The sequence below is a fragment of the Caretta caretta genome, chromosome 10 (assembly GCF_965140235.1).
Source record: "Caretta caretta isolate rCarCar2 chromosome 10, rCarCar1.hap1, whole genome shotgun sequence".
Classification (NCBI taxonomy): Eukaryota; Metazoa; Chordata; order Testudines; family Cheloniidae; genus Caretta; species Caretta caretta.
The window spans coordinates 49,961,637-49,984,226 of NC_134215.1; the positions used below are offsets into that span (position 1 = coordinate 49,961,637).

Sequence of the window (22,590 nt, forward strand, 5' to 3'; positions counted from 1 at the left end):
AAGTCTTTCCTGCCCAGGACTAGGGAAGTCTGCGAGCTCTGCCTTCACAAATACCTTATGCAGCCCCAGGTGTCTTTGGATCCTGTCCCAGGAGACCCACCTGTACAGCGGTCACTACTGGTGGTGAGCGTCCCTCTGAGCTCTGTGTATGGCTCGGAACCGGCTGTACGGAAGGTCAAGGACAGGTCCTGGCATGAGAGCAAAAAACACTCACTGGCACAAGAGCAGATCTCCACAGAGGACTGCTCACAAGTGCAGCATTTCCTCCCTGAGCCAGGTTGGGTGAGATGTGGTGTGCAGATCTGGCCAGACCGGCACTCAAGATCCCACAGATGGAGGACAAGGCCAAACGCAAATGGGATCTGGCAGTACCAGTGATCATCTTGGCACCCAAGTTTCCAGAATGCTCACCAGCATGCGCAACACCACCTGCTCTGCCAGTGCCCATGCACCTGCCAGACAGACCGGCCACATAGACTCCACCAGGCTACTCAGGTGTTTCTCTCAGCATTTCGCGGGTTCCTGGCTGCATGGAGACATTCCTGATGACAGAGGAGTTAATTCTTCCCTATATGGAATACAGACAGGGACCACATATCTTGAAGAATCTCCAGTTACAGGTAAGTAACCTCCTCTTATTTGTATTTCACCTTATTCAAAATATTGTTCTGAATGGGTTTTTTCCCCAAAACCAAATGCAGAAAAGAAAAAGTGGTGGCATATCCTTTATGTATTGTGACAGGGTCGGGCCAGATGGCTACAGGAGAGTAATAGAAGGTAGATATATTAGCCCCAGGTTAAGTAGGTCCCTTTTCCCTGGGTAAGGTAACAGGGAAGGTTCCAGATCAATCAGGAACCTTCTGGAGACAATTAAGACAGACAGGCTGATTAGAACACCTGCAGCCAATCAAGAAGCTGCTAGAATCAGTTAAGGCAGGCTAATCAGGGCACCTGAGTTTAAAAAGGAGCTCACTTCAGTTTGTGGCATGCGTGTGAGGAGCTGGGAGCAAGAGGCGCAAGGAGCTGAGGGTGAGAACGTGTACTGTTGGAGGACTGAGGAGTACAAGAATTATCAGACACCAGGAGGAAGGTCCTATGGTGAGGCTAAAGAAGGTGTTGGGAGGAGACCATGGGGAAGTAGCCCAGGGAGTTGTAGCTGTTGCACAGCTGTTCCAGGAGGCACTCTAGACAGCTGCATTCCACAGGGCCCTGGGCTGGAACCCAGAGTAGAGGGCAGGCCCAGGTTCCTCCCCCCAAACCTCCCAACTCCTGGTCAGACACAGGAGGAGTTGACCTGGACTGTGGGTTCACGAAAACGGCCAAACTGAGGGCTGCCGTGAAGCTCCAAGGCGAGCAAATCCGCCAATAAATGCAAGACCCACCAAGGTAGAGGAGGAACTTTGTCACAGTGTATAGATCACTGCAATTCTGTCCATCTACAAAAGCAGAATTTAGGCAGTCAGACTCTGATCTTTCTTAAGGATGGAAGAACGGCCCCCAATATCTACAATTTATCTTTGCAAGGTAAGTAATAGAAACCTTCAAAGTAGCATGGGTCCATGGATTTATTTTAGCTAGATGTACAGTGGAAGCTTAGAAAGTGTGATGGATCCATGAATTTGTGTATATTCTATATTTATAGCAGAAGCCCATAACACAGCAGTCTGTGCTTGGCTAAGCTCATAGCCCTTTCTACACAAGGCATCGTGGATTCTTGGGCAGAGAACAGGGAGACCTCTTTGCGGGCATTGTGCAATTGGCTACTTGGTGCTCCCCAAACACTTTTTTAATGCTTTACAAACTTGATGTCTTTCCATCAAAGGATGCCGCATTTGGGAACGATGTTCTCTAATCACCAAAGTGCTGAGATCTTTCCTCAGTTATTAGTTCCCTTTTAATTTTTAATTTAATAGTTTGTTTGAGACTTTGGCTTCTTGTTGAATTAAAGTTCCACTGCTGTCTGTGTATGGAGAAAGTGTAAACAGTCTGACTCTGGGCCTTTGTAGCTACAGCACTACTTGCTTCTTCTCTCTGAAATTATTTTGTATAATAGGGAATGCTAAACAGTACTCATTCATCTGAGCCATTGGTAAGCTAGGATCCAAAAAGAATGTTTTTTTAATCTGCTAGTTCTTTTCTGTGTCCTGGTTTCCACTGTTGCTGTCACTTACCCTTTAGGTCAGTGAGAAAAGTTTTGTATGTTTTTTCCAAGTTAAATATCAAGAAGATTTTCCACTCTGGAAATTGTGTAAGTATAGAAAGAGAGATGGAGGCAAGAATAAGAGCTTTCTATTGGTTGCCAACAGGTGCCATTTTTTTAGAGCCACCCTTTAATCTAAGGTTTCAGAGTAGCAGCCATGTTAGTCTGTATGCGCATAAAGAAAAGGAGTACGTGTGGCACCTTAGAGACTAACCAATTTATTTGAGCATAAGCTTTCGTGAGCTACAGCTCACTTCATCAGATAAATACAGCGGGGAGATTTATATACACAGAGAACATGAAACAATGGGTGTTATCATACACACTGTAACGAGAGTGCTCAGGTAAGGTGTGATGAAGTGAGCTGTAGCTCACGAAAGCTTATGCTCAAATAAATTTGTTAGTCTCTAAGGTGTCACAAGTCCTCCTTTTCTTTTTCCTTTAATCTAAGTCACCAAAAGCCAAAACGAAAGAAATGAACAGGTAAGAAATTCTCCGATAAACTGTTCCATTATTTGATCAGAAAGTGTTACATCTATGAATTATTTTTTTACTTAGGAATCCATCTGTGACCATTGCTACCACTCGTCTGGCTCCTTCAGGTGTAAGTTGGGCTGATAAGGTGAAAGCTAACCATGGAGCTAAAGCTGCCACTCCAGAGCTAGCAACTACACAAACCTGCATGCCAACACCAGTGCAGAAGTCATCACGGAGAAATGGCAAGTGTCTTTCAGTGAGCTATTATCTAAAATTATTGTTATGGCCCAGCTATTGAAAAGTTAGTTCAATGTGAGATGAATTATTTCATAACAAAAATAAATCGTCAAAATCACAACTTTGTTGTTAGAGTACACCAATTTAGTTTTACATAAAATAACAGTAAAATTAAATTAATGATCAAAATGTAGGTTCTTCCAGCATTGCTTTTTCAATGCTGCTGTTGAAGTTGAGGAAGATTTCCCTCAGTAAATGTGTTTTTTCAAGTGCTGATAACTTTGCATTGACTAGTAACCTACCTGACACCTCATATAGGAAAAAAAACTGTGACTAAACTTTTGGTTTAATGAAACTACTATTTACCTTTCTTTAAAACACCTTCAGAGGTTTGTTTTCTAAACTGCTTCATGGACATCAGGGATCACAACTTAAAAGCAAAAAGTGTTTTGATTCTCAGGTTCAGAAATGTACAAATGGCCCCGAAAGAATAATCTTTGATATTTTCCAAAAGAGCTTGAAGATGTGTGTCCACAGAGACTCACGCACTAGACCTATGCTAAAGAAGTGATAATGGATGGCTTGTTCTTTCTCTGAAGAGTTGCCACACTATATTGTAGTTCCTTTCCCTTTGTTTAAAGAGTGTCCTTGGAGAAGCTTTTAATTCACAGCCTTTTGCTCTAGAAAAGATCGTTTCACTGGAAATAGTAAAAAAAACAGACAAAAACTTTGCCTTTTGCTTTATGAACTTTCTCTCTCTCTGCCAGTATATATTGGGGCCTTGGAGTTTTCTCCAAAGATTGTTTTCCCCATTTATCTTTTAATTTATTGACCCAGTTTTCCTTATGCAAACACAGCGTTGAGATAGAGGAAGTGGATATCCCTCCCCCCCCAAATAATTTAGAATCCCATTTCTAATATATATAGTATCTTAAAGAAAAACTACTAGAAAAGAAAGACATACACTTAGTGTTGGTAGTAAAAATTATGCACCTTATATAGAGCTGTACATTTCCATGGTGTTTTACAAAGGTCAAACGTATTTACAGCCTCAAAGTATCTTACAATTTAAATTAATTCAGTTTTGTAACTGCAGTTTCATATGGTCAGAAAAGAACAGTCGAAAGCTTACTCATTTCTTGTCTCACATCCATTTTGTCCTGCTATTTTATTAGTCTATCTCCCTGAGCATCATTTTAAAATTACCTCCTGTCTCTAGTGTCACTTCTACTCAACAGTTTTTTTGTTTTTGGTCTAGCATTTTTATGTATTCTTGACATCATATGTATAAAATGGAAAACTGATAAATTGCAGCTACGACATGACAGGACTCCAGTGTGGCATATGATTTATTTCAGTGATATATGTGATTTTCATATAAAAATAAAATTAATTAATATATAGGAGAAGTGAGGAGCAGCAGATATCACCAGCTTTTATTTTTTGGACATATATGAACTATACCTCATACAGTAGCTGAAGAAGTCTGATTTATGCCCAGGAGACTGAGCATTCTGACCCATATTAGAGCTGCAGTACTTTGAGACTGCTGTGAAAAATGGAAAACTTTGAAGGAAATCATCTCAAACTACAAGTTTTAAATGAAATGTGTCTGTTTTAAAACACTTTACAGATTCTTTACTGTCATGAGGTGCCATCTCCTGAGGAACAAAATAAAGGAAAACTACACTCAGCATAAGAATATTTACATGCTGGAAGGGAGAGAAGTGCAGTCTGTTGCTGCTTGATCTAGTATATGCCAACTTTTGAGTTGCATACTGGAAAAGGTTCCTATAAGATGATGAATCTATTTAGACTGTAAACTCCTTGGTTAGGGACTGGGTTTATACCATGCCAAACATTATGGGTTCTGTATGATTGTGGTCTCTAGACACTACCGCATTACAAATAATAGACTGAAGAGTTTGGTGGTGAGCAGACAGTAAGATAGGAATTCCTATCTAAGGAATAGGAAAAGGGGCTATAAATTCCGACCTTTCTGAGAGCCCACTACTGGAGGAAATACAATGATTTTCAAAGCTTGGTCTGTTTGTGAGAATTGTGTATTTTTTTTGTTTCCAATTGTTACATTTTTGTAACTAAAAATTGAATGTTTTTTGGAAATCAGCTACTACTTGTGCTTGAAGTGTACCACCACTGCTTCATATCTACCTGTTACTGACAGCATCTTTGATTACAACTCTTTCAGCTTTAATAAAGATCTAATTTATTTCTCATTATCTCGGCAAAAAGAAAACGCATCTATCATACCTCCCCATCTCAGTGGATTCCCATTCTTGGGTGCATCCTTTCAGGATGTGATTCTTTGCTTCCATAACTTCAAATTTCTGGGTCGTTGAAGCACCTGTCATACATCTATTAAAAAAATACCACAGTAATTGTATAGTAGAAGCGAGGCTGAAGGAACTTGTTAAAGAGCACTTTTCATTCCTCAGCACATCAATTCACAGAAGCATAAGCAAAGGACACTGTGTCTGAAAGGGGGAGGAGTGATGAAAGACAAGCCATGCAAAAGGATATTTATATTGTCCTGATAAAAGTGACAGGCTGTTCTCTCAAAGAAACACACATTAAATAAAAGGTTGATAATAGAAAGAACGGGTTTACAGCTATCATTTGAATTGCTTCTTGTAGCCTGCAACTAAATGAGAATATGTTTAAATGTTGTGTTTAAGTTTGAATTAGCTTCTTCTCTATAGTTCCTAAAACAGATGCAGCTGACTTAGATTTGGCTATTAATGTTGCAGAACAGATGCTGGCTGAACATCCCAGGAGACGGAAGAAATTCTTACTTCATAGGAGCAAGAAAAGAGGTGGGACTATCTTGTTCAGAGAAATCCACGGTCTTAAAAAGAAGCTCAAGAGGGGCTGTAGACTCTTCCTATAGCAGTGGCATATGGGTACCATGCTTGTACAGAAAACACTTTGTGCTTAAGACTTAAGCACAAAGTACCAGGGAATGGTTACTTCTTGTTACACTACCTAAATTTTGATTCTTCTATTGGTGCACCAGCTCATGCTGAGTACAGATTGTACTCAGTACAGTTACTCAGTATTGTACTGAGTACGCTCATTGTTGAAATACTTGAGAGGATTTGTACCCTGCATCTTAGTTTTATTGGACCATCTAAAGGGCCCTGCTCTGTCACTGATATTGCTGAGCCACTGAACAGTCTCTGAGTCCTCCTGGGGCAAACTTGTAGGTGTATCGATGAGGATTTGGGTTTCCTCTTGCTTTTTCTAGGGCACTTCACAGTCTTAATCCATATCAGGATTTTTCATCAACAACCTGTGTCTTCAACACTTCAGGGTTTCAAGCCCTGTTTACTCCCCTCACCCAATCTTTCCATCTGTGAACTTTGGCTCAGCATGCTATCACTGCATGTCACAGGGTGCACCTGTCACCACTGGGCTGATGTCTCCTCCTGGTCACTCTGAGGATTAGCTCTTGAGACCGACACTCCCATCCACAGATTGCACACCATCACTCCGATTCTGGTCTCCAGCTCCTCTCTGTCCAGGACCCTCAGTATCTCCTTCGTGACTTAGGCCTCTGGCTAGGTCACTCAGCATTCCCCCTTCCGGGGTTCAGTCCATCAGCAGTCCTAGGCAGCCTCCCATTCACTGCCTCAGTTCTACACCACACCCTTTTGTGGCTGGTAGGGGAACCTGGGCCCACCGTCTTCTCTTGGTTCCAGTCCAGGGACCCTCAGCTCAGCAGTTCTGGACTTCCTCTCTCTGCCTTCACTGCTCCTTCCCTAGACTGCTTCCTACATTTTGGTTCCCTTTCTCTCTCTGCATGTACCAGCTCCAAGAACCCTCCTCCCCCTTTCAAGGGAGTGACTGCTGTGTGCCTTCCTGCAGCCTTTCCCAGCAGCCTCCAAGCACTCCTCCCTCTTCCCAGGGAACGAATGCCCTTTTTCAGCAGCCCCAGTCTGTAGCCCTCTACCTGGCTTTATAGGCCCTGCCTGTTCCTGCACAGGTTGGCTTGCTTGCAATCACTTAGTTCTCTGTCCTGGCTCCTCCTTCAGGTGCAGCCTGGGCACTTAATTGGCCTACCCGGCTATCTTAACCCTGGACAGTCCTGCGTGGGATGGAGACCCCATCATGCCACACTTCACCATGTCACTTGTCTCTCTTTTTCCACCTTGCTTACAGATGTGTAAGAAGGAAGATGTACCAGAAGCTTTTCTTTAAGTTTGCCTATTGTAGAGAGAGAATATCCTTTATGGACATGCGTAACTACTGTGGAAAGGTGGAGCTTGCAAAATCATTTTCAATCTCTGTGGCGCATGCTCTAAGACCTGAAATGCCTGTGTTACTTGCCTGTGTCAAGGTTTCAATTCCCTTAGTAGTATAATGTGCTATCCCAGGGGACTTGGCACCGATTCTTCATAGAATGTGGCATCGCTGTCTTTAAAGCACCATGTTCAACCCATTTAAAGAAGTGACAGGTTATCTCCCAGTTTGTGACTTCTGTTGTCCTCAATACCTATTGGCAATCCCTAAAATCTTCAAGAACCCAGCTGTGAATAGTATGTAAACAGGTACGCAAGCCAAAAGATTCTCAGATACAACAATAGGAAATATTGCTGTAGCAGAACAGCTTTGATAGAGATGTGGTTCTTTGCAGCAATTTTGGTGCTTAACAGCACTGACCTGACACTGGATGGAGTCCTCAGTTCCATGAGAGGCCTGAATGCACTGGACTGAATTCATTAGTAGATGGCACAGCTGACAACACATATATCTGCAGTGATTGTCTTAATACTAGTGGTTTTGGCACCAGTTTCAACTCTCCAGTTTCCTTCCCTGACATAGCACCTGTGACATCTATTTAAGGTGAACTCTGATGATGAAGATGATCAAGATGTGTGTTATTGGGATATTGAAGAAACTGGTGACTCCTTATAGATCATCTGTATGTGTCTGTAACTGCAGGGGAAGAGGGCAAAGGGAATGGCTGTTCTGGAAGATCCAGCCTTTGCCCATATTTTTGAAGTAGGCAGCTAAAGTTTCAAGCATTAATTTAGTCCCTTTTTAAAAAATGCAAAGAACTGAAGCTGACCACGATGTGGGTCAGGTTCAGCTTTTGAACAGAGTGATCTGGTTATTGTATTCTATTCTGGATATAATAGAGAGCAGACTGAATTTTATTCTGTTGACGGGATCAAAAACTTGTTTGGAAGCAGAATTTTACCAGCTTTTCTATTTTTTGTACAGACAGACAACTTCAAGCTAAAACCAGGGACCGACCGTTAAATACACGTAAAACTGAGATTCCCTTCACCAGGCCAAATTAATAAAAAATGGTTTGTTTTGCCAGTTCTGAAATGAGTGACAAGCAAATTTTACTAATTTTACATTGTGATATTCAGAGATATTTTTTTTCTCTATACTATGTACTGGATTCCGGGAATCAGTTAGTCCCTCTCCAAAAAGTAGACAACCAGGCCTGATAGCCTTTCATTTTCTTATTACATCAATTTTCAGTTTTTGGCATTCTAGTCTTAGCTAAGACGAAAGCTGTACCCCTCTTTCTCTTGGCTGTGTACACCTTGTGCTGGCAACAAAGAGGAGAGTGGTGTAGTGCTGCTACAGGGAATCCTCTACTACCTGGATCCACTGTATTTAAGTCTGTGTGTTGTGCTGGCAGACTGGGACCTGAGAATTGGACCCAATATCTTCTCCTGTTGTTAGAGAAATGGGAAAGCTGCAGCTCAAATTTCAGGTACTTGGGTTGGCAGCAGCCCATTCCAGTTTTCCAAAAAGTCCTCCGTCAAAAAGGGAAAAGTCATTGTGAAATATTTCTAATTTAAAAGCAAACTTTTTAAAATAAAAATAAACTTGGTAAAGGGCATCAAAAACCTTTCATTTTCTTCATTTCCCTTTTACCTAGTAGGTCAGATGCTCGGTTTTGTGGCATGACTTCAAATTTATCTATGTAGATCTTTTTCATGACTGCTGCTTACTCATATCCAAGATGGAGGAATCTGTTAAGACATTAACAGATCTGTCGGGATCTGTTTTGATCCCGTCAACAGAATCTGTTAAGACATTAACAGATCTGTAGCTCACGAAAGCTTATGCTCAAATACACTGGTTAGTCTCTAAGGTGCCACAAGTACTCCTTTTCTTTTTGCAAATACAGACTAACACGGCTGTTACTCTGAAACCTGTTAAGACATCGTTGAAGGAGAAAAGAAGGTTACTTAATTTTAACTGGAATTCTCAGAATATACTGCCTCCACAGTTGCCACAAATGTTTGTCTTGCCAGGTGACTTTATGGGGATAATATTTTCAGATAATTCCAGTTACAGGTCAATAAACACATTTTCCCAAAACTCTTAGTTTTATACATTTTCAAAATTTAGAAGATTAATCCAAGTATAAATGTCAAGAATATGATTCTGTAATGTGTAGTAGCCCAGTGTTAGTTACCTTTTGATTCTCTGTCTCCTTGTTTAGTCTCTTCTTTCTCCTCCTGCTCTCTCCATGGCTTGTGCAACAGTTGCCCACTCACTTTCCCTTGCTGTATGTCTGTGTTTTGTATATGTATCTTATTTTCCTCCTTCCCCTCTGTATCTTTCTTACATCCTTCCCTCTCCTCTTTCCCTTTCCTTCTTGCCCTTCCTGCTTTGACTCTGTAGGCCAGAATAAATTGAGATAGAATATTTTTTCAATCTCTAAAGCTCTAGTCAAGAGTGGTTTGTTCACAGAACGTGATATTTGTCAGGTTTACTTTTGGCTCAGCTCTACTCCTGCAAGCTTGATCTTGCTCCTGGTTACATGTATGACAATTTCAACAGACCTCCACTAGGAGCAAATTGGAGAAATATCACCACAGATATCAAGGCATAGTTTGTTCCCTTCTAGGTTGTCAAAGCAGGATTTATTGCACATTAAGGAGACATAATCCCTGTTGGAAATTGTACTTCTCTTCTTTTCCGTCATTTAAAAAAAAAAAAGCGTTGTGAATAGTAGTTTTACTAGATCCCATGATTTAGGTCTCTTAACAATTTTACCGATATCCATTGCCTGAGTCAGCTCTTGGGGAGACAATGCTTCTTCTTATGACTGTTAAGATTTATTGCTTCTTACAGCATTGCATTTTCTCTGTATTTTCTTTACTACTCTTTTTCTTTCCTATCTTCTGTCCTATATTCCTATCTTTGGGTTACCAGAAGTTGTGGGAAAATAATTTCTGTTCCTACTGGGCTTATGCTTCCAGACACTCATGCATTCACAGCTCTCCATAGTGCCACTATAGTACCTACAGTAATATTATATAGATTTAAAATATAATAAAGGTTACCTGGGACTTAAAGTTTACTAATGATGGGGTAAAGTCAGGTAGGCTTAGGTAATAAATCACTGGCAAAGAAATGTTTAAGTGAGCACAAATCTCATAAGGCAGAACTTCTTGGAGTATTGCATATACTTGGATAAATTTATCTTATTGAATAAGGCCCAAATGACTGTGGGGGCCTGAAGATAACAGATGGCTTGTGACTTCCATGTAATACCAGAGCAAGCAGAGACAGGGAAGTTCAAGTAAAACTAGAGAATGAATTATTCATTAACGAAACTGGGCAAGTAACCAAATTCAGCATTTGATACTTAGCACGTGGAGAATGTCTAATGTGCTCTGTGAAAATAATTCAAGGCTTCTGAAAACAATTGTTACGCACCAGGGATAATACCTCGGTGAATGTTAATTTTTGCTCAAGATCAAGAGCTATGTGAGCTAATGTCAATGAAGATATTAGTGCTGCAAAATTTGTGTTAAAATAGCATTGTTTGCAGTGGTTGAGAACATAAGACGGTGATGGGTGAATTAAAATGGAAAAAGATTTTAAAAAATAAACTTTTGAGCACAGGAATGGGTGTCCGATGTCTAGTATAAAGCTCCAGTTTCACACCTGTACCTAATAAATAAATCAGCAGAATATTGTTATAAAGGTATATTTTATATTGGAAGAGCCTCATGAAATAGAGCATGTCAGTGGATATAATGTACTCTGAGTGTAAAGAAATTCTGTCTAAAACTCTTTTAGTGCCTTGTCCTTCCTTATTTATCTTAAAGGTGAACTTTAAAACATTTTTGTTTTGTTTTTATTTTACATATGGGGGATAGAAAATATTATTACTAAAACTTTTCAAAATTGCATGACATACTTAAAATCTGCCACTTATCTGATCCCTTTTTGGCCATTTCCATTGTGCTTGTTGATTTTCTGATTGCTCTTTTGTCCCAGAACGAGTGCGCCACAACTAAAGGTGGGGCAGAATTTGTCTGGGTTTACCCAAAGAAGGGCAGCTCTGCTTTGTGGGTGGGGGGGAGAGAGAAGGTTAGAAACTGCTGCAAAAGGTGCTCGGTGGTCAGAATGATGTATTTTTGGAGTATCGTGGTGATTTAGATGCAGTCAGCCGGACTTCAGATGACTTTAAAAGATTTTTTTTTAAGTTAATAATTTTGGAATTATTTATGTGCTGAATGTCTTTCCTATGCTTGCTTTTGCGCATAATTGTAGGGCAATGGTTCCCAAACTGGCATTTGTGAAATGTTACAGGGGGTTCTCGGGGAAAAAATTCCCTAATGGTGGACAGAGCTGTTCCTAGGGATCCCAGGCAGCACGGGGCCAGCAGCCTGGAACCCCTGGACTGCCAAGAGCTAAGCAGATCAAAGCAAGCATATCTATCACACTGAAAGGATTTAAACTTCAAGACTCCTTATAACAAATGAAAAAGGAGGTGGATATTTTTTGCTGTTTTTAAAATTAAATAGGCAGCTAGTATTGGTTTTAAAATTATTACGAAGTTTAAGCTTTGTTGTAACGTGCGTTGTGTGCTTGGACTGCTCAAGACCTGAATGCTTGTGTAGGAGGAACTCTTTGAGTTGGCTTCTTAAATACCTTCATGCTGTTTCATATCTGATACTCCTTGATGAAACACAGGAGCCTTGTCTTATAACAGGCTTATTCAAAAGCGATACAAGCTACGAAAGTGAGATCTTGGAAGAGTGTTGCCATTTTCATAATGTAATAAAAATACCATAATGATAAATAATAATTAATAATAAATAGTGTGTAACAAGCATGATATAAAAATAAATTTTATATTTCCAAGATCACTGCTTTTATAATTTATACTCAGGTAAAGGAGAAAATCCCTGGAAATATTCATTTTTAGGCGGGGGTTCGAGAGACCTGACATTTTAGTGAAAGGGGTTCACAGGTTGTTAAAGTTTGGGAACCACTGTTGTAGGGTTAACTAATTTCCCCTCTATCTTTGCAACTCATCTGTAAGTTTGTATTTTCTTGTGTTTTTATTTGACATTAGCACGGATAACTTTGTGGCGTATACCTTTTTTCATCCCTTGCAGAACTTAGTGGAGGACATTGAGGACTCCTGACGGTGTTCTACTCTTATCTCTTCTCTTTATATTAATATTTATCTGGAAATTGACACTAAGTAGTGTATTTTTATCATCCAAGTTGAGCGAAATGCAAAAAGTAAATAAACAGCATACATAGAAAAATATTAAATTATATTTTCAAAAATATTTTCACTTTTAATAACATAAGGCCTGAGTCTTGCAAGTGCATCTGCATGGGTAGATCCTTGTGCTTGAATGGAGGCCCATTGAAGTCATTGGGGTCTATACGGATGCAAGGGTCTGTGCACCGAGCTCTTATTGCAGTATCAGGGCCTGAGAATGGTAATAGAAACATAAATAAGAAAACCTATTGTTAAAAAGTATGTGTACATAACTCCCTCACCCCACCCCACCCCCCAAAAAAAAGTACAAACACTAATGCTCAGGAGTAACTTGGCTCATGAAAGTAGCCCCTTGGAAGTCAGTGGAACTACTCCCACTAGTAAAGTATGTACGTAGGAGTTTTCAGAATGGGGCGCAGGATTTTTAAACTGATAGTGTCCCTTGGAAGGAAAATTATTCTTGAACAGTGTCTAATAGGTTTCCATATATTTTTAAAGAGAAAAGGTGTTCTTGTTGTGCAAGAACAATTTAGACAATAAAATTGCTAATTGTGGCTTTGCAAAATTGTATTTATAAAGCTATTTCTTGGTGGGGTGTTTTTGTTTCCTTGTGTAGAAAGAAAGGATGCAGAAGGATGGGAAACAGTTCAGCGTGGAAGGCCTATTCGATCTCGATCTACAGCTATAGCGACAAAAACTCCTGTAGCTGCAGAATTGCTAAGAGCTAAAGATGACAGTGACAAAGAAAATGTAGTCTTCAGACCATCAGAAAGTAAACAGAAGAATTCATTCGATGAAGATAGTGCATCCAAAAATATAGAACCTCTGCAGAAAGATTCTTTATATCTGAGTGAGCATCCTCTTGCTGAAAGGACTCAGGTAAGTGTAATTTGAAACACTTTTTTATCTTTATTATTGTAATATTTTACTAATGTTTATATAGAAACATTAATCGAGGTTATTATGTACAGTGGTTTAGTCTTTAACCTGATCGAAAGGTTTTAAAATATTTTGAATTTTTATCAAATCCTTTTTATTATGGTTAATATACAGAATCTACATTGTGAATAACATTAAGGTGGCGACATAAATTGACAGTGATAAAAAACTCTTATCAGATAGAGATGCACTATATATTTTACAATGTCTAGAAAAACAACTGGGCGTGGTTATGGTAGTAGGCAACTTAGTTGAAGTCAGTGGATCTGCTCACCCATAAGGGCTGCAGGATTGGACACATTTGTTGCAACAATAACCAAAATGTTTTAATGTTTTTGAAAGTATAAAATCAGATTTGGCTTTAACAGTAGCTCCTAGCGCAGACAACCAAATATTAAAAAGTAAAGTATATTAGAAAAATTATCTGTATTCACTTATGTTCGGTGAGTGCCTGATTATGCCATCAACACTACATACCCACGTTGAGGGTGGTTCAGAGCTCCAATGCCTCCTGGAGTTTCCTGGCTCATGGAGTATGTCCCTTGCCACTCTCTTTAGAGGAGTGAAGCCTAATCTTCCCTTTGTGGCTGACATCTCTGATGGATGATGTTGAAGGGGTGGTATAAGGAGTGAAGCTTAATCTTCCCTTTGACAATTACTGTGGCGCCTCCCCACTTCCTCTGGTGGTGACTAGAATCCTATGTGGGGGGCGTGAGCAGGTAAACAGTCTCTGTACTCTAAAAATATATGTTTTCACTAAAGTGATTGCAATTTTACCTGCTTTCCATGCAGGGAGGTGATAGAAATAGCAAAGGAGTGGGAGAATCCCTTGCTTCCTCTTGTTAATTGCATCCGTGCAAGGGCCAGGCAAAATCTGGCCATAAATTTAATCCTTTGCGTGGAAATGAACTATTGTATGAGCATGGTATAAAACCCTAGTTGAATAGGTATTACAGTGCAGTCAAAAGGAATGTGTTTTACTAGAAGTTCATGTAATAATATCATTTGTAACAGTAGTAATGTTGGTGGAAATTATTTGCTGGTCAATATAGTTTGGTTAAAATATTATTGTTAGGAAAGCTTAGTAACAAAGATATGTATGGCAGTTTTCTCCATTGTTGTATTGAAGTCTTTTGCTGGAGTGGGAATGTTTGTGTTTTTCAACATTATTTCATAAAATTACCATTTATTTTGCTATATAACTATTGATTTTATCATAAACAGTGTTGACTACACTGTAAACATCAGTCAAGCTAATATAAATATTGCAAATAAGTATATTAGCAACAGTGACTGGAATATAAATAATGTTGATGCCAGTATAAATGAAATTGTGTAAATTATGTTTAAGTCATTAGAACGATAACCCTTAAAGTATGCATATTGGTTGATTTAACAATATGAGGCCAAATTTTGCTCTCATATTCACCCATGTAATCCCACTGATTTAACAGAGTTACACTCAAAAAAGCATACCTGCTCCTGCCTCTGCAATTCTGGATGGTCTTTTTTGAAAAAGGACCAGTGTTATCATTCTACATAAGGAGTGGGTGGCAGGGTTCTGGAGAACCCACAGTATGTGTGTAGTTTAGCTCTGGGGGCCATCTTTTTGTGAGAATGCAGGAAGTAGGTGGGTTGAGGAAGGGGTAGGGCCTGGAGCTCTGCCACTATACCAATCCTCCCATCCTCTTCCCTGGAGGGTAAGGGCTCACATAACATATTCCAGCTTTTATTTATATACCGGTATTAACACTGAATACATCTTATAGCCCTTCTGCCAATTCTGCTTTTACTTATACAGCAGTGCAACCACACTGACTTTGGTGAGGTCACAAGTTCCTGCATTTTGCTGCTTTGGGGATATTTCCACCCCCTCAAATCTCACTTGCTTCTCTCTGTGGAAAAAGGGAGAGGAGATTGTAGGCCTTAATAAAAGAATGTTGTACTATATTTCTACATGTTATCCTTGTCTTCTTTTCTCAAAGTCACCTCTTCTACGTTTTTGTTTTCCCAGACCTGGAACCTAGAATTAACTCCCTGGTTTTGAGCTACGTATGCCCTGATTTTTCAGAGTACTTAACATTTTATATCACTTTATGTGTTCAGAGCAGTGTACAGTTGCAGTTGTGCGTTCTCAGCACTTCTGAGATGTCTCAATTTGGGTACCCAAAATATAATGAACACCATTAGTGGTCAGCTGTGAAAATTTTGGTTTATGAGACTTGCCCAACATCACATAAGAACTTTGGCAGGGGGAGGAATAGAATCCAGTTCCCCAGAATGGAATTTAACTGCTTTAACCATGAGACCATCCTTTTTCTTCCTGCAGTTCCTTGCTTCATTTACTACATACAGACCTTCCAACTTCTTCAACAAATGAAGCAGGTATCCTGCAGACAACAGCCTCATTCACTATACAATGCTGATTTATTCACTGAGCACATTCGGGCCTATGCACCAAATGAGGCATGGTTCTGTACTGAACATGTGCAAACTGAGATTTTTAAGAGGCTTATAATATGGCCCAATTTGGCCACATTTTTATGAGGATAGCAAAAGACACATCCCTGGCACCAGGGAGACCCCTGCTGCTAGATATCCCTGCTCCAAAGCATGGAGACACAAGGGTCTTTTAGCTGAAAGCTTCACACACACAAAAAAACATGTGCTTCAGCCCAGCACTTTCAACCTGTAAGTTATAAGTAGATGGAAAATGTCAGGCAACTTTAACTAAAGCCAGCACTACTTGCATCACATAAAAATACTGTACTTAACCCTCATATTGTATTAGCTTCTTTTTCAAGCAGATATTTGAAAATCAGTGTGTTGCATCTAACTTATTTTGTAAATTTGTCTGTTATTAGTTCACAGCACACACACTAGAAGATACCAGAAACACTGGCAACGTGGTTTTACAGGACAGTTCTTGCTTACAAACACCTTCTGAAATGCCTGCAGTTGTCATAGACACTGAACTTACTTCAGAAAGTCTACAGATTGATGAATCTCCCTCCTTGATCTCTGGTAGTAAAGAACAACATGAAGCATTAAAAAACAAGATAGAAAGTGAAATGGACCCCTCAGACATTTCAAATGTGAGTGCTGCCAGATTGGTAAGACAATTTACAAGAATTCTGAATAAATTACAGATATGCCTTGGGTTTCTCATTCTCCTTTGCACAATATTTAATGTTAGCCTACTACAGAATTTGTCAAAAAGTCCACAGAGCACCAAATGTATATAGTATGGCAAAAAAAATCATTTTTTCATATTTCCAAGCACATTCAGCTCTAGAATTGATTACAGTAAGACATCCGAGTTAGGCTAAAATACAGGAATGCACTGGTTTGGATTACAAAGTTCTTTCTAGATATATGATCAGAAAGATTTTTCACTTCCTTTCGTAATTGTTGATTTTAAACAGGCCTCATGTTTATTGTTATAGTAATTCCACTAATTGCTTGGATTGGAAGAGCTTGAGTTATTGAAATTCATTAGGAAACCAATATGGGAATGGTCAGACTTCTTTCCCCACTAAAATCAACCCATTCCTTTTCTTATGTCTTCCTATGCAACTTGCAGGCATGGCTGACATATTGTTTGGGGCCATGTCTTACCAGGGAGCTTGTACAATATAAAATATTTCCTTATAATTGTTTCTTTATTTTCTTTGCTTATTCTGAAGTATAAACAGCATAAAGAATATGTTTTATCTGATCCTTTCAACAATTTGGTACTTTAAAAAAATGTGCCTTAGTGCTGATGTAACAATCTGAATAATAATTTTACTGTGTACAATTTAAACATGTTGCATACTGTTCAAACAGAACTTGTTCTTGTCTAATAAAGCAAGCTAGAAACTGTTTTAAAATCTCTGACATTAATCTCCTATACATTATCATCACACACAGATGTCACTTTGTAGCAAGAGGACTTCCAAGAACAGGCTGCTAATCTTAATTATAACTTTATTTCATGATACTAAGTAAAATACTTTTGACATGCAAGACCATTTTCTAATAAAAGGTGTCACCTTGTTCTTGGCTTTGGCAGAGGGGCCAAGGAATGACTGGTCATGATGAATGAATTATCCGTTCACCTCCTAGGGTTTGCCTACATTAGGAGATTTTGCTGAGTATAAACATGGCTTCTGATAATTGAGTTAGCGGACATTATGTTGGCCATGACTTTTTGGCCTGTGTAGTAGATAAAGACAAGTTATGTTCATCATCATGTAGCTAGTCATGGTTAAACACTGATCCCTGATCCTCTCATGGAATGGCCATGCTGTATGCAAAGTACAGTTATTGTCACAAATTTTGTATCGAGAGAGTAACAAGTTTTTGTAGTCCTCATAGCTTGTTTTTGGCTTGAGAAGAATCCCATACCAAATCAGCAAATATCTAAGTGGATATTCAGTTCTACTGCAGTTTATAAAAAAAGAACCTCTTCTTGTTCTAGAACTCTCCAAAGTCATTCTACCAGAAATACTGCAGCTTCCAAAGCACATGTATTACCTGGGTTCCTATACTGCAGATCTGCAAGGATGCCACTTAAAACTGAGTTCAGACTTCCAACAGTATTGTCTAGATTCAGAGGCTAGATTAAATTCCTCATTTGTAAAGTGTTCCTGAAGATCATTTTGATATCATATTGTAAGAAATGTTCTTGTAGCTATTTAATTAATTAGTTTGAAACTGCTAGCATTTTAGCCTGTTTTCTTAATTCATTAAATGTATCCTTTAAATGTACCACAACTAATATAGAAAATGACTGTAAATTGACCTAAAAATGTAACATGATCCATATTTAGAAAGCTACTTATTTCTAACCTTCTGGTCCAGTTCTAATTTTTGATTTTCTATACAGTCTATGGCAGAAGTCCTTGCTAAAAAAGAAGAGTTAGCAGATCGCCTGGAAAAGGCCAATGAAGAAGCAATAGCTAGTGCCATTGCAGAAGAGGAGCAGTTAACTAGAGAGATTGAAGCAGAAGAAAACAATGACATTAACATTGAGACTGACAATGATAGTGATTTTTCTGTGAGTTTTCAGTCTGTTTTAAAATGACTAATATTAGTTATCAGAATGTAAGCATAAAATTTAATTTCACATTCCTACTTGCTATATACAGTTTATTTTATATGCAAATATAATAACTGTTTATACATGTATTACATTATCATGTAATAACTGTGAAAACTATATCAATTTACAGAAATTTGTGTAAGATATTTTTAATTTTACTGTGTTTCGCTTTCTGTATTGTATATTACTGTAGGTGCTAATTAGTCAGCAAGACCAACTAGCTGGCAGAACATCTAATCATTTTATCTGGAAAATATACTACTTTTAAAGAAAGCAGAGATGGAAATTGAAGGGAGATGTTTAGTATGAGTCTTTGATCAGCACATTTAAGGTTTTTTAGTTGTCTTAAAGAGAAAATCTCCTGTCTTGCTGGGGTCTGTTTTACCCTCAAAATTTCAAAGAAATATTAACATTAATAGCCAAAAGCTATTAATGTAATATTTACATTAATAGCCAAAAGCTCAATTTTGCTGCCATTACTCACGTTGTGTAATACCTTACTCCATGAGTAGTCTCATTGAAATCTATGTGCCCACTCATGAAGTAGGGTACTACTCAGTGTGACTGGCAGTAGCAGGAAGAGGCTGTAAGTGACTATGGGAATTAGGTAGCTAAAACCCCACACATCATCTTGAAAACATAGAGATTAATTATTTAAGGCCCAATTGTGGAAATACGCATTTGAGTGACTTTCCATAGAATTTAGTTGAGTGAGACTACTCATCTGAGTAAAGTGATTCATGTATATTTGCAGGACTGGATCCTTCGCTTGTGAGCTCTTTAGGGTAAGGATTATGTTTATATAGTACCTAGCAGAGTGGAGCCCCAGTCCCTGCTGGGGCATTTGGACAGTTCTGTGAAACTCATAATAACTATAATACAAAACTCAGGATTCAATAAACATGTTGTAGTATTTCATGGTAGTTTATCAGTCTTCAGAGATGTAAAATGCTTAGTAGCAGCTGGAGCGGTCATTTGTAATTAATGACAGGTTTCAGAGTAACAGCCGTGTTAGTCTGTATTCGCAAAAAGAAAAGGAGTACTTGTGGCACCTTAGAGACTAACCAATTTATTTGAGCATAAGCTTTCGTGAGCTACAGCTCACTTCATCAGATGCATACTTTCCACAGTATGCATCTGATGAAGTGAGCTGTAGCTCACGAAAGTTTATGCTCAAATAAATTGGTTAGTCTCTAAGGTGCCACAAGTACTCCTTTTCTATTTGTAATTAAGGCATTATTCTGCAAATAAAAATTACACAAAAAATGAGTTCTCTAGGGATTCACTCTATTTCTGCAGGGGTATCTCTTTTATTGCCCTTAATCTTGAGTCTAAGTTTATACAGCATTATAAAATCCACCCTTTTGCTAGTATAGGATTGTGTAAAAGAGTTATGTTTTGATTTCATGGATCATTTTGTGAAATTTCAGGCTAGCATGGGCAGTGGAAGTATATCTTTCTGTGGCGTGTCTATGGACTGGAATGATGTCCTGGCTGATTATGAAGGTAAAGATTTATGTATTCATCTAAACACAGAAAATAACAAAAATAGTTTATGAAAGAGACTTTTTTTTCATACTCAGTTATGCTTTTGGAATAGAAATGACTCCCAAATCATTGAGAAGTTCAGAGTGATGTTATTTGGATATTGTTGGACATTATATTTTAAATTATGTAAGTGATTGTTTCCTTTCTGTGCAGCTCGTGAATCATGGCGTCAAAATAATTCATGGGGTGATATAGTGGAAGAAGAACCTGCACGTCCACCAGGCCATGGAATACATATGCATGAGAAACTTTCTTCACCATCTCGCAAAAGGTCTTGGAATTTTCAGCTGACTTAACTAGCCAAAATAGAAGTAGATTAAACTGTTGCATGCAGTTATTATGTTGTTAATTTCTTGTTTTCTTTATAAAGTGCTTTGTAATTTGTGGAGAAACAAACTTATTTAAGAGCTGGATATTATTGTTATAAAATTTGTTACATTTGTACTGTATTGTGCAGTAGTTTAAATGCTAAAAGTTCTGCTTTTGAAAGAACAGAACAGCGATAATATTAAATATATTAATCAAACACCTATAAATGAGATTAAATCAAATAAGTTACATTTCAGTGGTATAATGCTTTTTTTACTTTCCTAAATATATTTGGATCGCTGAATTGCTTATAGGATTGTCAGTCTCAGTTCTTTGTCTCATTGGCTTATTTTATTATGTTTATATTAAAAGAACAATAGCAGAATCTAAAAAGAAACATGAGGAGAAACAGATGAAAGCTCAACAGCTGAGAGAAAAGTTACGTGAAGAGAAAACGCTAAAGCTTCAAAAACTGATAGAGCGGGTAAGCTTTCTATAGTTAAAAAGATCCAGTTTATTTTAATTTAGAAGAGTATATTTTGTTCACGTGGTCCAAACACATACTCGACTATTAAATTCTGAGCTAACTTCAAAATGAACCTTGTCTTCTGGATCTGAGTTAGCAGAATCTTAGTGCATGACACAGGTGACCTGATTTTCTAGGAGGCTTGTATGTTATTATTATTTATATTACCCAAAGTCTCATTCTAGATTGGGTGCCCATTGTACTATGTGTTCTACAAATACATAGGAATACACAGACTTTTCCCCAAAGATCTTGCCAGAGTAAAAAGAAAAGAAACAGGAAAAAGGACAGGGGGAGGGGGCGAAAAACACATAAACCACTGATTGGGGTGATGATGAGCACGACAGACAGGCCAAGGGGAATGAAATGGTGAATAAGGAATAAAAGGGAAGAGGGACATTGTTGGGGATGAAGAGATGGGTTCGGGAAAGGAAGGAAAAATGGAGAGATCACTGGTAGGTATAGGACTGTGCAGTTATCAGTAAGAAAATCATGTTTATAGTTCAGATTGTAAAAAACAGTCTTCTCATACTGCTAGCATCCAGTGATTGTGCAGATATCTCTCCCTTCCGTGCTGCTCCAAGCTGTTACTGCAGGAGTCCCTGCTGCTTCTAGGGATTGGCTTCATCAGAAGGGCCTGATCTGCTCCCTGTCTGAGGGCTCCTTTTGAGTTTGTTATATTACCTGAAGCAAAAGGCTTTTGTCATACTGTGTACAATACTGCACTGGACTTGTAAAATAGTGTTGACATCATTAAACAGAGTTATTGCCAAATCATTAAGCGCTGTGCGATTTATGAGAAAATCTCACACTAACTCCTTTTTACTCAGAGAACGTGCTCGAAATGCTGAGACATATCAAAAGAGCTCACTTAATTTTAACATTTTTTTACTCAATTCCCTTTGAGCTAGACTGAAGTTACTGCAGGGTTTTGCAGGATAGCATAACTTTGTACTGTCACAAGTGTAGATAAAGGTTACAAAGTAGAAAATACTGGGGAAAATTCAGACATTAATTGCTGTATTGTATTAATAATGTACTAACTCACGGTGTTTAGGAGAAAGATGTGCGAAAGTGGAAAGAAGAATTACTGGATCAGAGACGCAGGATGATGGAGGAAAAATTACTCCATGCTGAATTTAAACGTGAAGTGCAGTTACAAGCAATTGTGAAAAAAGCACAAGAGGAAGAAGCAAAGGTAAGATGTTTGAATAGAAAAACATTTATTATTTGTTGAGTGTGCTCAGGACTATATACAATCTCTATATCAGATATATAAAGGCAATAGGGATCAGACATATGATCACCAGTCAAGAAGATAAGGTTCAGTTTCAGAATGGTGAAAGTTTTCCTTTAAAAAAATCCCTTTATGGGTGAACTTGGGAAGCTTAGTAGAAGAAATGTGTTTTAAGGAGAGATTTGAATAAAGAGCAAGTAGCGCTCTTGCCAGCCTTTGGATAGTGCATAGTACTCTCCCCTCTACACCTGATAGTGCATAATAGCTTTTTCGGTAATTTGCACCCCTGAAGGTTCACAGAAAGAGCCTGTCCTTTTAATTACAATTGTACCTGTAGCTTTGCATGGGATGTGCAAAGTGGGGAAAATGCTTTGTGCTCTCCCTATGCTATTCCCCCACTCTAGGATTAAGGGATAATCTGGTGCTTTAAACGGAGTCCTGTAACATTCTTCTCAAGTTCGTACTAACCCACCGTTCCTTCGCAGTGGTTTGGATTTAGATATGACTG

At 38.6% G+C, this 22,590-nt stretch overlaps 1 protein-coding gene across 8 annotated transcripts in view; it reads left to right on the plus strand.

Moving 5' to 3' along the window:
• The window catches only part of SCAPER (S-phase cyclin A associated protein in the ER), a 369,412-nt gene that overhangs the window by 97,933 nt on the left and 248,889 nt on the right, over positions 1-22,590 (plus strand). For 6 of the 8 annotated variants that reach the window (XM_075132981.1, XM_075132982.1, XM_075132983.1 and 3 more), the window contains exons 8-16: positions 2,759-2,919; positions 5,683-5,748; positions 13,054-13,316; positions 16,241-16,489; positions 18,247-18,417; positions 19,893-19,968; positions 20,164-20,281; positions 20,692-20,803; positions 21,903-22,043. In XM_075132981.1, the coding sequence (XP_074989082.1) occupies positions 2,759-2,919; positions 5,683-5,748; positions 13,054-13,316; positions 16,241-16,489; positions 18,247-18,417; positions 19,893-19,968; positions 20,164-20,281; positions 20,692-20,803; positions 21,903-22,043 (1,357 nt within the window). The remainder of the gene's footprint in view (positions 1-2,758; positions 2,920-5,682; positions 5,749-13,053; positions 13,317-16,240; positions 16,490-18,246; positions 18,418-19,892; positions 19,969-20,163; positions 20,282-20,691; positions 20,804-21,902; positions 22,044-22,590) is intronic. The other 2 variants (XM_075132980.1, XM_048867926.2) reach the window with 1 other exon arrangement.